The 16,021-nt window shown below is 37.3% G+C and overlaps 1 protein-coding gene and 1 pseudogene across 1 annotated transcript; one reads left to right on the top strand and one right to left on the bottom strand.

Annotated features, from left to right (window-relative positions):
• Window positions 1–3,544: 3,544 nt before the first annotated feature.
• Window positions 3,545–5,508, top strand: LOC135594281 (WAT1-related protein At5g07050-like; annotated as a pseudogene).
• Window positions 5,509–8,480: 2,972 nt separating this feature from the next.
• On the bottom strand, window positions 8,481–15,221 carry LOC103998216 (65-kDa microtubule-associated protein 5). Its single transcript, XM_009419624.3, has 11 exons — window positions 15,102–15,221; window positions 13,778–13,981; window positions 13,443–13,697; window positions 13,144–13,359; window positions 12,414–12,569; window positions 11,858–12,017; window positions 10,728–10,879; window positions 10,402–10,489; window positions 9,362–9,435; window positions 9,195–9,269; window positions 8,481–8,955 (listed from the first exon to the last, which is right to left on the bottom strand). Exons 1-11 carry the CDS (start codon window positions 15,174–15,176, stop codon window positions 8,665–8,667), a joined length of 1,746 nt encoding a protein of 581 aa, XP_009417899.2. The 5' UTR covers window positions 15,177–15,221; the 3' UTR covers window positions 8,481–8,664.
• Between the last annotated feature and the right edge of the window lie 800 nt (window positions 15,222–16,021).

Raw genomic sequence — 16,021 nt, 5'->3', positions numbered from 1 at the left:
AGCATCAGTGCGATCGGTGTTGCCCTCCATGAGCATTTGTTTACTCCTACGATCGAATCACTCAAAGAAAGGTTCATCATTCTTGTTTTCCTTTTCCGAAAGCAGCAAGTGCATGATTCAAGTATCTCGTTCATAACAACAAGTGTAGGTTTGGAGACTTTGAATCTGAAGCAGACACATTAAACTTCAGTACACTACATGCAAGTCTAACCAAGTGATACCTTCACATCCTGACATACCACCTTCTAAGATAGTCTTATCTTGCTTGAATCTGCACTGTGTTGTACATCATTCATCATAATCAAATCTTATTAAATAATTATTCTATTAAATTCAAACTACTGATTCAAAATATTTAACTCTAAGTTAATGATAATATACCAATCGAATCTTTATCGGTCCAAGTTCCCTAGGTGTGTTACAACAAATTAATGGCTGGCAGGAAGACTTGAAGATCTGCGTTTTAGAGTGAATGTTGAGCATCCAATTCTCTTCGTCCTCCTTTTCCCACCCCCAACATTCCAACTGGGATCTATGACCACACCTGCATCAGCAGAGAACATGTAAACCCTGCCATGACCCCACTCTCCAAACAGCTCCTTTGTAGAACAGTGCACAGCCTCTCATGATTCATCTTCAATGCTCATTCTATTTCTCGTTGTTCTGAGTCCACCACTATCACCTTCCATGGAGACATGTCACTTGTAGTTCGTGGACATGAGGATGAAGTATTCACGATGACTCGATGCCCATAACTCTGTGCTCCATTTCGGGCATGCAGGATTCAGGATCATATGGAAGACAAGATTGTTTATAGAACTCTGTTTAAGAACTAACATAGAACTGTGTAACACTATATACATCTTGGATTAGTGGTTGAGGCTTATTAACCTAATGCATCAATTATTCATTCAATTAAGTTGAAATATTACAAATAGTACTTATGAATGCTAGAGAATGTTATCATGATAATATTAGATTTTGAAGTTATGTTTTTTTTTAATGAGAATGTTATCGATCAATAATGATATTATAATACTCTCGATTTAGTCTCCTATTAGAAGTGAAAAAAATGATCGAGAAGGATATACTATCATTAATAACTTGAGCCATTTTTGCACTAAGGTTTAGTTCCGATAAGTTAATGGATATGATAGTTAACTTAGTATTAGAATAGAAAACCCTTATATGTATATAAGGTTGTGACTAAAGGGAGAGAATCAAAAATTTTAAAAACTAAAAAAAAATTCAAAGATCAATAATAAAAAATATATATTAAAAAAACTGATAACTTTCATTTATATATTTATAGAGAAAATTAAAATTTTCATCATATGATATCAATTACAAGATTCTCGAGTTATTCCCACTCAAACGTAAATTTCTTAACATACCATCTCACATGATTGTCGAAGAATTTATTTTTTTTATCTCGTCCTTTCTAAAAATCCTAAAGAGCATCTATCTGGACTAGAGAGAAATCTAAAGCATCAAAAAGTATTTCTCACATCTTATTCTTTTCCCATCAAAACATGATATTTATAAAACAATCAAATCCTAATTATCAAAGTTTTCTTCGTTTACAAAAAAAACTTCTTATACTAAGATTTCTTATCCTACACTAACTTTAAAAATTTTAAAATACTTATTATCAATTCCATTGTGCTGGAAGTCACCATAAGGTCAAATCTCACATATACCGTAAGATTTAACACCTCATACTATCATTCAAGAATTTAAACCTTCAAGTCCATGATACAATCTCTAGCTTCATAGGCCAATATTTTTTTTCCGATTCTCAGTCGACTGAGCTTTTGGTTTTTAATGAGAATTCATACAGGTTTCCACAGGGGAAGTACCAAAGGCCATGCGGTAGGCCAATGAAAATATCAGAAGACATTTATTTTCTGATAGGAAAAGGAAAGATATTTGCCTCAGTCTACTTTGTGAGGAGGTCTTGCTGGTTGAGTCATTAGATTAGGATTTGTTTAATGCCATTATTAAGGATATGTAGTTGATAATGGGAAGACACCACCACCAAAAGAGCACTTGAGATTGGAGGCTGCCCAAATAAATGACACTCACTGCAAAAGCACAGTCATTCATTCTTCCATGGAACATCTCCTGACTTCTCTGCCTACCGAACTCCCCCTCTCAAGTATCGATGCCCTAATTTGGGTGTATCACACTTGTGAATTCAGCATAATGATCTCTTCTTTCCTGGGTTGAGTTCATAGCTCAGCCTTCTGCAAGTTTAGTTTGTCGACAACTTATGACAACAGGATCCAGTAGCAGTGCAGGTTGATCTTCCATTCTGAGCAATACTGGTAAGTTATTGTTATTATTACTATTATCACTCTTAGTAAAAGGAGCTCTTTTAAGTCACAGCCTCATGATAAGATCATCATTTCTTTAATTTTCTCTATTTAAATGGTTAAAATTATATCGATTGACCCTTTGAAATCTTTCATCATCAAGGGTAGAACTAAACATTCTGCTGCCATGCCAAATATGCAAGTGTGTGCCAGCGTTCTTGAGCTTCACGCCAAGTATGGCATCCATCAAATGGTCCTATGAAAGGGACCAGGGTGGTGTGGAAGGCCCCACCAGAATCCCAGTGGCGATGCACGCCTCCCTCTCCTCCTCAGCAGTTTTCTGCTAAGATAAGACGTCGAATTCTGATAACCTTTTTCTCTTATTGTTTCAAGAACAGTGCAGATGATAACAGTGACACTCCACTGAAAGCATGCCATGATGACTGGAGCAAGCGAATGAGATCGCGGTCAGCAATTTGGCTGATGAATCCAAATCAAGTTGGTGATGCATCTCACATCCCGGAAATCCAAGTGGAAACATTGCAGGCACCAATATGGGGGTGCATTTGTTCCTGATGCTCCACAAAAAATTGTTCCCTCACCGTGAGAGAAGATCCAAGGAAGAAGCAGGTGATTTGCTCCATATAAGAAATTGCCTACAGCATCAAATTTTCATGCTATTCTTCTAATTTTTATGGAGAAAAAACAAAGATAAGGATTTATATAATATTATCAGTTTAAATTTAAGTATTTTAGACTAATGATTTAGACTTAATAAATTAATTATTTCACCGAACGATAACGTAGTAACTAATATCAGAATTAATATAATATTGGAAAAGATTACCCGCAGAAAAAAAAGTCTTATTGGACTAAGTCTCACATATATATCAATTTAATTTTAAATTATATTAGTCTTTATTAAGTATATTAACTGTATTAACTTCCGATTGTAATAACTGGCATAAAGGTACTATTATCAACTTACGGTTAAATATATTTTGAGCCTATGATTCAATTTAAGTTAGAATGTATTTTGTAGAGCTTATAGGAGGAGAAAAAGCTTTAGAAATACTACCAAATTAAATAAGATTTTAATTTTTTTTTTTATGAAGATGTTAACTAACTTTAACGGTCCTACTTTTCCCGCGTATCTTTTTCGTCACGGATCCCACCCAGCATGTTCATAAATGGGCTCCCATCCTCAGGAGAATCGAGTCGTCCCCTCTCGTCTTCTTGCTCCCCTCAACACACACACACACACACACACACACACACACACACACTATTCTCTCTCCTCTTCCTCCGAGCTCTCTCCACCACCACCCGGGATGGCGGGAAGCAGCAAGCTGTTCCAGAAGTGCATGCCCTACTTGGCCATGATCCTTCTGCAGTTCGGCTACGCCGGCATGAACATCATCACCAAGGTCTCCCTCAACCACGGCATGAGTCACTACGTCCTCGTCGTCTACCGCCACTTCTTCGCCACCATCTCCATCGCCCCCTTCGCCCTCGTCCTCGAGAGGTAAACAACCCCCGCCCCGCCCACCACCAACTCCTCAGTGACTCACCTTCTCACCTCACTCCTCTGTCCCCCGACAGGAAGGTGCGCCCCAAGATGTCCTTCTTCGTCTTCATGCAGATCTTCGTGCTCGCTCTCCTCGGGTTCGTCTCCGGCGCTGTGGCATGCACTCTTTTGGTTGCTCAGATGTTGTCTCACTAGCTTTCTTGCCATGTCTGCAGGCCGGTCATCGACCAGAACTTCTACTACGCTGGACTCAAATTCACCTCCCCGACCTTCTCCTGCGCCATGAGCAACATGCTGCCCGCAATGACCTTCGTGTTGGCGGTCATATGCAGGTCGATTAATTAGATCGGACGAGCTCATGATTTCCACCATTACATTCTCGGATTGCTGCTGATTGTGGAACTGATCGGTAATGATAGGATGGAGAAGGTGCATCTGAAGAAGGTGAGATGCCAAGCCAAGGTGGTGGGAACTCTTGTGACAGTGGCAGGAGCCATGTTGCTGACCCTGTACAAGGGACCCATCATGGACATGGCCTGGACCAAGCACGCACACCCGCCCCACTCTAACGCGCCCACGGCCGCCGCCGGTGATGACTCGACCGACGAGGACTGGCTCAAAGGCTGCATCTGCCTCATCATTGCAACTCTAGCTTGGGCTTCTCTCTTCATCCTTCAGGTAGAACTTGGCTGCATCGAACCCTCAGCTCATGTACTCTACCTTGTGGAAACTGACTTGAGAGCCTGGTCTCATGCTCCACAGGCAGCGACCTTAAAGAAATATGATGCACCCCTCTCCCTCACCTCCTTGATATGCTTTGTGGGTACTCTGCAAGCCATTGCTGTGACCTTGATCATGGAGCACAAGCCCTCTGCTTGGAGAATCGGCTTCGACATGAACCTCCTTGCCGCTGCTTATGCTGTAAGCCTCTTTCATCTCTCTCTCTTCTCTCGAATCATCTCTTTCTAGCTAGAAAGAAGCTAATGAGATTTCTCCTTCGATTGGAACATGCAGGGGATTGTGACATCAAGCATTGCCTACTATGTCCAGGGTCTGGTGATGCAGGACAAGGGGCCGGTGTTTGCCTCTGCCTTCAGCCCTCTGATGATGATCATAGTAGCCATAATGGGCTCCTTCATCCTTGCTGAGAAGATCTACTTGGGAGGGTGAGACCACTATCTCAACTTGTGTCTTTGAAGGACTGAGACCAAGTAATTTGGAAGGTCTTTGAGACTTGTCATCTGCATGCAGAGTGATCGGAGCTGTCCTTATAGTTGTTGGCCTCTACTCCGTTCTCTGGGGCAAGAACAGGGAGAGCAAGGAGATGGAAGCCATGGACATACCAGTAGCAGTGGGTCGAGGAGATCATGGAACAGGATGAAGCTGAGACGGAGAAGGCCAAAGCTAACAACTGGATGATCTCCTCCATCCCCAATAGCAGAGAATTCCATGAAGGCCAAGAAGGAAGAGTCAGAAGCTAGTTTGCTTCTGACACTTGAAAGGAAGACTCGGAGGACCAAAAAAAAAAAGAAAGAGGAGATTTATATATATCTCTCTCTCCTCTTTTCGTTTTCTTCTCGTGATTATGTAATTAGGACTTCACGAAGGAATGACAGTGAAGACTTTGTTTCCTCTTCAAAATTTCTGCTCACCAAATTATGTTCAGATGCTAAACCATTAAAAACTGAAAAGAAAAACAGATTACATGATTAATGAGCATGCATAAATTCAATTAAATGTTGATATGGAATAACTCCAATGTACATGAGATCTCGAAAGGATCAATACATGTCATCTTAAGTCACAAAGGAGCAACCTTATGTTATACCAAGATATACCGTCGCATTAAAAAGACTAATATGTGTTTTCTTTAGTACTTCCAAGTTAACATCTGTAGCAATACATTTAATATGCATCAATTAATCACTTTGAGCATACATTTCATCTGCTTTCAATTTGATCTCAGCCTACATTTATTTTATATTATGTAATTGACCTTTTTCTCTTTAGAGGAAAAGCTGAAGAGTTTCACCATGTTTCACTCTAAACTATGTGCTTTGAGATTGCTACTACTGAGTTGTTTCCAAGTCCTACAAAGATTGGTTACTGATAAATAAACTTGTGACCTTAAGGTTTAACTTAATCGGAAGGAAAAAATAGAAGTTGGCAAGCAATCTCATAATCTTCATAATTGTCCAGCCATGAGAAGCTTTTCTGGGTGATCATCCGAGAAGACACTTGAGAAAGAATAACTACTCAGTCACAACTTGGAGACAAAAGGCATGTTTGTGGGATTAGAGCAATTTGCATAGTGGATAATGACAAGTTTAAGACACCCCTAAGGAACTTCTAATGGCAAGGAATCGGTGAATGTGGAATGGAAATACATAATTAGATGTGGAATAAAGAACGAAAACCGCAGACATCAAATGAGATATGTTTCAGCTCAAGCAGACAACTTTTTTTAACTGAATAAAATTAGATTCTGAGGTCCATTTCCTACATTATGTGGGCAACTTGTGACACAAAGTTCATGGAGGAAGAATATGAGACATCTTCCACTACTAGAATCCAAATACTTTTTCTGCATTCTTAATTCAAAACGTGGTGCTGATTGATGTAGTATCAAAACCTTTCGTATGTTGGGAATCCTGAATTGATTACAACTAGACTTTTGCTGATTAACCATTTTAGCTGCCGATGTCCATGGAGAATCTCATGGTAAATTGGCATCATTTATGTTTTAGCTTAGAGAATAAACATTCAAGAATTCCTGTATGCAAGAATTCTGGCAGTTGATGTTGTTTTATCCTGTATGAAAGATAAGAAATTTGTAGATTCTATCAAAAGATAAGATCTAATTAACATAAGCAGCACTGAATCATATCCATAAAGTGATGTAGGTTCTATGTTCTTGGCTTTCTTGTTTTTGCTCATTTTCTAATGCACATAACAACACAAAAGGATCGGTTCTTCCAGAAACATTCTTATATTTCAATATTCAGTACAAAGCTAACACAAAACCATTTGTTGTGATGAAGAGGAACATGAAACTTTGAGTTTGTGAAATAAATTATTAGCAAGGAGGGATTACGTGATGAAGAGTGACTTACAACTCTTGTTCATTCATCTCCAAGGATCGAATCTCTAGTTTGCTCTGTCACTCCAACAGTAACATCAGAGAATAATGATAAGCAGAATTAGTGGAGAATAAGACAATTTATAAGATCATTTTCAGATGCAGAACTCTAAAGTGGCTTATATCTTGAGAAGGAATTATTCCAACTGAGAGCAGTTGGTGAATAAATATTTGAAATGGTGCTTGTCATTCTCACTAAATGGATAAGATCATTCATTCATTAACCCACTAGCTAGATAAAGTTCATATCTGCATGGAAGTCACTGTGGAAATAAGAACTGCATGATTAACTCAACAACAGTTTCCAGCATATCTTTATAAACAAATGCTGTTTAATGAATCCGTACATATGTTCTTATAATCCGATGACAACAATGGCTAATTGATTCTTAGTACTCCTGCCTAATTATGCACTCCTTTTCAGCACATCATCTTGATGTGACTTCAGCAATGGCTTGTGAATGGATCAAGTGATATACCGCTATATTATGCAGAAGATAGAACTGTCTAACAAATCAAGATGCAGGGCATGGTTTTAGACAAAACAAGGATTTTGCTATTTGGGCATAACAAGTTGTCCAAGAGTTACAAGTTTTCTCACTTGTGCAATCCCAAGGGAAGCACCTACAGAACTAAACTATTGTTTCATTGGACTGAGATCACAACACCTCATAAGTTCTTTTCAGCATAGTGGAAGAATTGTTTGGTTGCTCTGCATGTTGGACTAGCAATAAGGAGAATTGCAGAGCCTAAAAAGGGGCTAATAAGCTTTTAGACAGTGCAAATGACCAGGCATACAACAGTGTGAGATTTATTCTAAAGTAATCCTGATTGTTCCAGGTTTGGGATAGGGAACATGGAAGGCATGTTGTACTATTCAAGGTAGGCAAATCATTCTGAAACAAATCCTAAAAATCTATAAGTCCTAAATCTCTTAATTGTTGATAGTACAATCCTGGAATCAAATGCATTGTTTTGGAAAGATTTATGTGATGGCAATATTTTCTAATTGTCTCACATATTGCTAAGATGTTCTATCATTTCTCAGACTTAAAAATGGACACAAAGTATGGTTTTTATTCTGGCAGACCTTGTTGCATGAAAAAATGGTGCAAGGTGCAGTGTAAGAAATAGACACAGGGAGGCTTGGGATTCATGGTCTGCAGCCTTCATGTGTGTCATATATAGAGAAAGGAATGGCATGAACTTCTAGTTTAAAGTCTAATTCTACATCTGTGTTGCAGGAGTGGATTAGATTCTACTCATTGCAGGTAGTAGACAGGCTAAAATTGGTGTCATTAATCCCTGGGGAGTCTGCATCAAACCCTTTGGGTGGTGGTTGTCCTGTGAATGTTGCATGACACATGGAGTGATATTTTATTATTCACATCTTCTTAGAAAAGCACCAAAAACTAAGATATAAAGAAAATTTCCTAATATATTTAGCCGAAGAGATGCACCAAAAACCAATTGGCTTCTTCTTAGAAACATCCTGGAATTCAACAAGCAAAAAATAAATCACTGATTTCGTAGGATGGGTGTGGAAACAGTACAGAACAGTAGAATCCAAAGGCAGTAATCACAATAAAAGTGTTAGTCAAGAACATTAACACTCAAACAGTCATACAACGTCTATCTTAAATTTTCAGCACCAGGATTCTCGGAGGCTACTACTTTCAAGGTCATAAGATTGATGAGTTGTGAGACACAGAATCATCCTTTTGAAGGGAAACATAGTTATCTGGTGTAACTACGCTCCCCTTTCCACCTTTTTTCTCCTTACCTGATGATACGATCCCCTGCCGTCCAAATGGTGTTGAGACACGGCGACCGGTCGGCGTTCCGCAAGCAATGTTCGCACTCGAGCTTTGGCCCAAGGGCTTCTTAGTTGGAAACTGCCTCATTGGGCTTGGCTTACTCCCAAAAAGAGCTTCCTGCTCTGTTGCAAATTGTTCCTGCAGCTTCTTCCTTTCCTGCAGAAAAATGAAGGCCACAGAGAGCATAAGAACAAGTACTGGTATTGTCTAATAGATTTCAGAACAATTGAGCTGCCTAATTTCTTAATGAAAGCTTCAATTATGAATGTTGCTAGAGTATATGCAGAAAATAGGCAGCTTGTCATAAAAAATGAATGAACATAAGTGTGTCACACAAAAAGAAATGTTCTGGAGTGACATAAAGTGAAAAAAACCAAAAAGATAATGAAACCAACCCGGAATCGTCGTTTCTCCTCTTCTCTTTGCTGCCTGAGTTTGACATAATTTTCTAAGCTATCTAGCATTCGCACCTGGAGATCAAAATAACAGATCAGCTATTCAAATAAAACTTTAAGAAACATATTTGATTATGAAGAAATGTTTTTCAGCAATAAAATAATACCTTGTCATACATAAATGGCAATCCCTTTTCGTTCTCCCAGGTTTTTATTTTTGAAGCCAGATTCTCTACCAGAGCTACAGAAGAATAGTTAAGTGATTGTTAGGAAATAATAGAAACCAAAATATGTGCATCACTTGAAAGAAAATTCTCATATTTGTAATTAAGAGACAGATTAAGCAAAAGTATACGGTTAATTCAAAATTTACAGTAGTGTCATGAGAGAAATCATATCACTTTTGTCTCAAGTACAAGAGATTTTTAAAAAATTAACAAAAACAATCCACATTGGCAAATACATTTTGTTTACGATGAAACATACATGCCATGGCTAGGTGGCCACTCTTATGTGAAGGAAAGCACATGCAATAAAATCTGCATGTGTAAGCTTCGATCATTATGGTATTATGAAAAAAAATAAAAAGTATCCTTTAGCAAAGAATAATTTTTATTTTCTCATATTCTGTTTTATGTTTCTTCTATCGAACTATTATATTCACATTTTTTGTAATTTTTAAATTCTAAAAATATTTATTGGATGATTCCGATCTTGCTGATCAAATCCAAATATCAATCTTGTGCAATATGGCCAAATACATGTTTCTATGTATGTCCAGTGACGGTCACCAGAAAGGTAAAGAATGATACTCACTTTACTGCCTATAATCTCGCAACCCTCATGACCAACAAAGGGTAGTAAAGATGATGATCATGTAGTTTTCTACATTGGAAAGTATATTATACATTACACCAATTAGAATACAGTAGACTTTTTAAAAGATTCAATTTAAAACTGAGAGCACCCCATATGCCTAAAGATTGCAACTAAGAATTGAACCTACCATTCATGAATGTGAAGGAATGCAATCACTAAATTACTTAAAATTCTAAAAATCTAGGCAACCACTTTCTCCTGCTTATTGGGGATGTTACAAGAAAACAAGAGGTCAACATAAACAAATAAAAGGTCGGTGTCTAACAAGATAAACATAGAATACATCATAGAAAGAAAATCATACAATACATCATAGAATATAGCTCACATGGTATTTTGTTGACCAGTATCCGGGCTTTTTCTGCACGTTTAAGATTCTTATGCACTCCTCGACCAGCAGCATAACGATTTTCATCCTGTTCAATATGTCAAAGTAAGTAAACAGAAGAATATTCCCAGTAAGTTAGCATTTTTATCATGACCAAGATTAATACAAGGACATATAGGAACAACAGACTGCCCTCAAAAAGGATAAAGCAGTTCAATGAATCAAAGTTCAGCTGAGAATGGACAGATAAACTTTGCACTATCTCACCATGCCTTTAACACGGATAAGTCATGACATTACTGGTAAAATTTGGTCAATTTTATTACCTTCTCATAATCATCGAGCCAATTCTCCTCCTCGGATGCAAATGTCCATTTCTCCACCTTTTCTAAAATGTCTTTTCTGCTTAGAGCTTGCTCTTTAGCCTTCACAGTCTGATTATCCATTCTTGAGAGAAGTTCTGCGAGATCTACTTTCCCTATAAATCAATTATGAAAGTAAAGTAGTTTACGTATATTTATTACCACTGTGATGATGATCGTGACTGACAGCAAATAAACAAGAAGCTACAATAACACAAGCAAAGATGATATTGAACTGAAACAGATACACGAATTCATAATGAATTTGTTATTCTTTAGAGACATAACTATTCTGAAAATAATGTCATGTGGAGGTCAATACCAGATAAATTCCAATATTTAATTTTATAAAAGACAACCAATGCAACAGCTACAACTGTTTAGGCAAACATGCAGAATAACCAAAATCTCCTTGTAGTTACTTTGAGTCACCAAATTCATCATTATATTTCGTTGGTGCTTGAAAGCAGGGTTAAAAATATAGGTATAGTGCTGATTCCTAAATTCCATCGAACCAATATTTACTCATCACAGAAATGTAGGTATATTTCTAAATATGCCTTATAATAATATTTAAATGTCATCACAGAAATGATGCCTCTGCTCAAGGATGTGTTAACAAACCCCCATGAAAATTCCACACTGCCTAATGCCTCTTGCATGAGGCCATTATTTTTATTATTGTCATGGTAAACTGCATATGAGATCTGGTAGGATAGGTACGTATGAGTAGTACACTCATCGGTAGTGATATCCAATACCAAGCTTGAGAAAAATTGAATTTATGCAAATCTAACATCAGTATAAAAATATCGATATGTGTGTGTACATGTTCGATAAACTTAAACCTAGCCTGAAGAGTAGTAGTTGACCTTCCACTAATAAAGTGTATTGGTATATGTATAGAGAATGAAAAACATATATATGTAAAAGTCAAAATGTAACATTATGGGCAAAGTGCACCAGAAGGAAGCCATATGATTGTTGAACATTCAAGTACCTTCATTAGGAACAAAAACACAAAAATGTCCATGCCATAAATGTGATATGATTGAACATCACTAAAGCTTAATAAATCATGAGTTCAAACAAACCAGAATCTATGAGACCAATAAGTGTTTCTCTTGCTCCTTCACCATCAACATCCATGTGAACACTTCTGTAAATTTTGTCAAGCTCATTTTGCTTCTTTAAAACAAGTTCCTTCATCTTGCTAGCTTTTAGAACATTCAATCTTTCAACTTCATGTTCAGCCTAATGAAAGTAAAATTACATAAGACACAATGATAGAATATCTGAAAAAGTTAACGACCAACAAAAAGATTTTCTCAACATATATATTTATATATATATACATATAGATGTATATATATGTATATATATGTTTATATATATATGTATATGTATATATATATATGTATATGTATGTATGTATGTATGTATGTATGTATGTATGTATGTATGTATGTATGTATGTATGTATATATATATGTATATAAATACATACATACATACATACATACATACATACATACATACATACATACATACATACATATATATATATATATATATATATATATATATATATATATATATATATATATATAAAGGATCTTGTGTGGACAGAGAAATACAGGAGTGAATTACCTGATCAATTAATTCAAGTGCAAGGCAACCTTTCCCAAGTACCGAATCGACAGATGATGATGTCAAGCAGGTTACATGGTCAAATCTTTTTTGTTCATCCATAGGCATATCCATGAGATTCCATAACTCAACAAGTGTACTCCCCAAGTTTTGTAGCTAGAGAGCAAAAGAATTTTCATTTGTCATTAGCAAAAATTATAAAAATATATAATCAGATATCAAACAACCACAAATCTAAACTTCATGATACAAATTCAGAAGTGTTGGGAGTTTATAAGACCCTAGAAAATGTTCTTATTCAGGTACTAGCAGGTCTCACCAGAAACCTCAAAAAGCTCAAAGCTTTCATGAATTTAAGTATAATTTTTACGTTGCAAGCCTTATGAACTACTCAAATTTTATAAGTTTCAACTTCACCTTCTTATCTAACAGTCACAGAGGAAACCATAAATAAGGGCTGGGGATTTTGTAGACAACTAGAAGCAATATTTTGAAAGTGAATGTACATTACAGTAGACATCTTCAGTATATCACATGAAATATATTTCAGGAAAGAGGAAACTCTGGCGAGATTAGATATGAGTTTGTTAGTCGTACTAAAATATGTTGGTTGTAAAAAAATATAGAAGATATAAATTTCAGCTATCAAGATTAAGAAAAAAAAATGATAGCCTACAGACAAAATTTTAGCATACATGACATGCAAAAGTAATATTGCTCTTAACCACACCTTTTGTAGCCTTTGTAGTTTCTCTTGCTCTAGTGAATGAACAATTCCTGCAAGTCTAGCAAGAGTTTCATTACTTATGCTTTCTGTCAGGTTGTTTGAAGAATCACCAAAACTAGGATGGACTCCAGATATCATTTTATAGAAGTCGACTGACAACACCAACGACAGATCTTGAATCAATTTGATGTAAGCACCAACCTTCTGCAAGCGTAGGTTCTGCAAGTTCCAAACAAAATAAGTTACAAAATATGATTTTCCATATTTGGAATAACATTATATTTCGATTACCAATACTAGACCTTATCTTTTTGAAGCTCATGAAGTTGGCACTTCAGCTCTCCCAGTCTTTTAAGAGTTAAGTCCCGTTCGTCTACCTGAGCAGAAGTAGAACTTCTTTGATGGATGTTACCAGCTATTTCTGCACATATCCTAACAATTTGCAATTGAACATCCAGGAATTCCTTGATCCTTTGTTCCTTCTTTTGTCCCAGATCATCCAACAATGGTTTAATCATGGCCGACTGTTCCTTAAGTGTGCCTGCTTTTTTCTCTAACTAGGAGTAGAAACAAGAGAGCATAAAGAGAGTGAATAGGAACATAAAGAGACTGTAAAAGTGGCAATATCGTAACTAACCCGAACAAAGGTTTCTCGCTCTCCGAGTATGGAAATTAGATTAGATACTTCAGCTTCACCATCAGCCAGCATCTGGTGTAATTCTGCCTTGTGTTTTCTAGTTTGGTCTACTTTTCTTCTGTACAAGTCAAGACATTCCTGTTCAAGCTGTAGTATTGTCCTGTCCCTTTCACGATCATTCTCCCCTATTTCATCCCATAAATCCTGAATCAACATAATTGCCATCTTTTACTGCACAGTAAGTATTAGACAGTAGAAAGCATGCAAGTTCATGTTAACACGGTGTCACATCCAATTGATGAAGTCACTATTTATGTATTCTTTTCTCATCAAGATCTCGTGATTAAAATATTGTTATTTTTATCACATTCAGTTTTACAGATAGCTAGACCTACTATATAGCCAAATTAAGCACCAATCGTAAGCAGATGTACTTTCAAAACCCAAACATTTTTATTCGAAGTGTATCAGAAACCTTCAATTTCTTAAACAGACTCAAATGAAAACATAGAACAATGGTGCAGACCAGTAGGACATCCACTATTTCTTGCCAGAATGAGAGAATCACATCACATGTTCAGAAGGAGAAGCACCCTTTACACTTCTTCCCTCACAAAGTATAACTTAATATATAGATGAAAATAATTAAGAAATTCGTGTAATAGGCTGTCACATGCAGGAAATGTAACCTTTTTAATGTGACGGCACCATCATTTCCATCACAAATGTCCACTATTGAAACTTCATAGACCCAACTCATAATATAATGCACGAACTTGAAACAAACTAATCGAGGCATCACAAGCTGAAGCCACGACATCTAAAAGAACTATGGACAAAAGGCAATTCTGACACAGACGGCAAAAACTCGATCAAAGGCAAAAACCGCTTCAAGAAAACAGACAAAACCAAAAAAGAAATGGTTCCAGAGAGGGATAATTCACGCAGCTTTACCCTAGCATGCAGGGAAGCAGACTCTGTGACTCGCCCCGGAAGAAAAAGAAGCGGCCTTTCCACAGTGTCAAAACTCGCCCACAGCCACAAGAAAACGCAAAACTGAACCACGCAAAGGGAAGATTTCGAATTTCGTCATCTGTCAGACTCATCTATTAAAAACGCCAACGATCAAGCAACCCCCAAACCACGGACGCAAAGAACGACCCTCGCAAAATCTAAAAGAGCGCAAGCCGTTGCAAGCACCGCAACTAGAGCAAGAAGCAAGACGAAGTACGCAAACGAAGAACCCAAGAAAACGTCGAGATAAAACGGCAATTGACAAGAAAGGAGCAAAAACGAGCAGAGAATTTTGGTGGGGAAGGGGGACCTGCAGTTCTTGGAGCAAAGATCCGCAGGTGGTGGCCTCCGTGCGAGCCGGGGAAGGCAGCGGGAGACGAGACATCTCTCCTTGGAATGCCGAAGACAGCAGAGCAGAAGGGGGGGGGGGGGGGGGGGGGGGGAGGAATGCGGATGGAGGAGGGAGTAAAGGCGAGAGGAAGAGGACAAAATTTGAATCTGTGAGGGCGCCAAAACCGAAGAGGATTTAGGGGAAGGTAACGCGTCCTTCGCCTCCGCCCGACCCATTTATAGATCCTGGGTAAATGAGGAAGACTCGGTGTCTTCGCCGAGGCAGGAGACACTGTTATCGTTTCAAAGCTTGGTGCGTCAATGTTCCTATGCGAAAGAGACCTGCGTCGGCACCCTCAGACACACTGCAGGGAATCGGACGGCCTCAGATGGCCGAACGACGTGGGCTCCGCCAGAACGGACGGTCTCTGTCGAGTACAAACTTATGGAATTGAATTAGAGATCTCTTAAATTTGATGGTGGCCACTTTGTGTATGTCTGTCTGTGTTGAGATAGATTTATCTATCCCATTCAAATAGGAGTGTTGATAGGAAAGCCTCATGTGGGGTTGTTCTTCAAGGCTATCTATCTCGTATAAGAATCTTACTATTATTTATTTTCAATATGATTGTATTAAATATAAAATAATTATTTGCTCGTTAAAATAGTTGATTTAAGTCATTGAGATAAGGCTTTAGTAAAATATCCTATGAGATTATATATTTATTGTTTTTTATTTTTAAAAATTATTATATATATATATATTTATATGATTATATATTTATTTATTATATATCTAGGTCATACAAAATTTTTGGCAAGATTACATACATTCATTTATTTATTTAATTTATGTATTTTTTTAATTTAAATAAAAAAATATATATTTATCTTTAAATA

Source organism: Musa acuminata, chromosome BXJ1-9, assembly GCF_036884655.1.
Source record: "Musa acuminata AAA Group cultivar baxijiao chromosome BXJ1-9, Cavendish_Baxijiao_AAA, whole genome shotgun sequence".
Lineage (NCBI taxonomy): Eukaryota > Viridiplantae > Streptophyta > Magnoliopsida > Zingiberales > Musaceae > Musa > Musa acuminata.
Note: the sequence above shows the minus strand (reverse complement) of the source record. Positions and strands in the feature narration are given on the sequence as shown.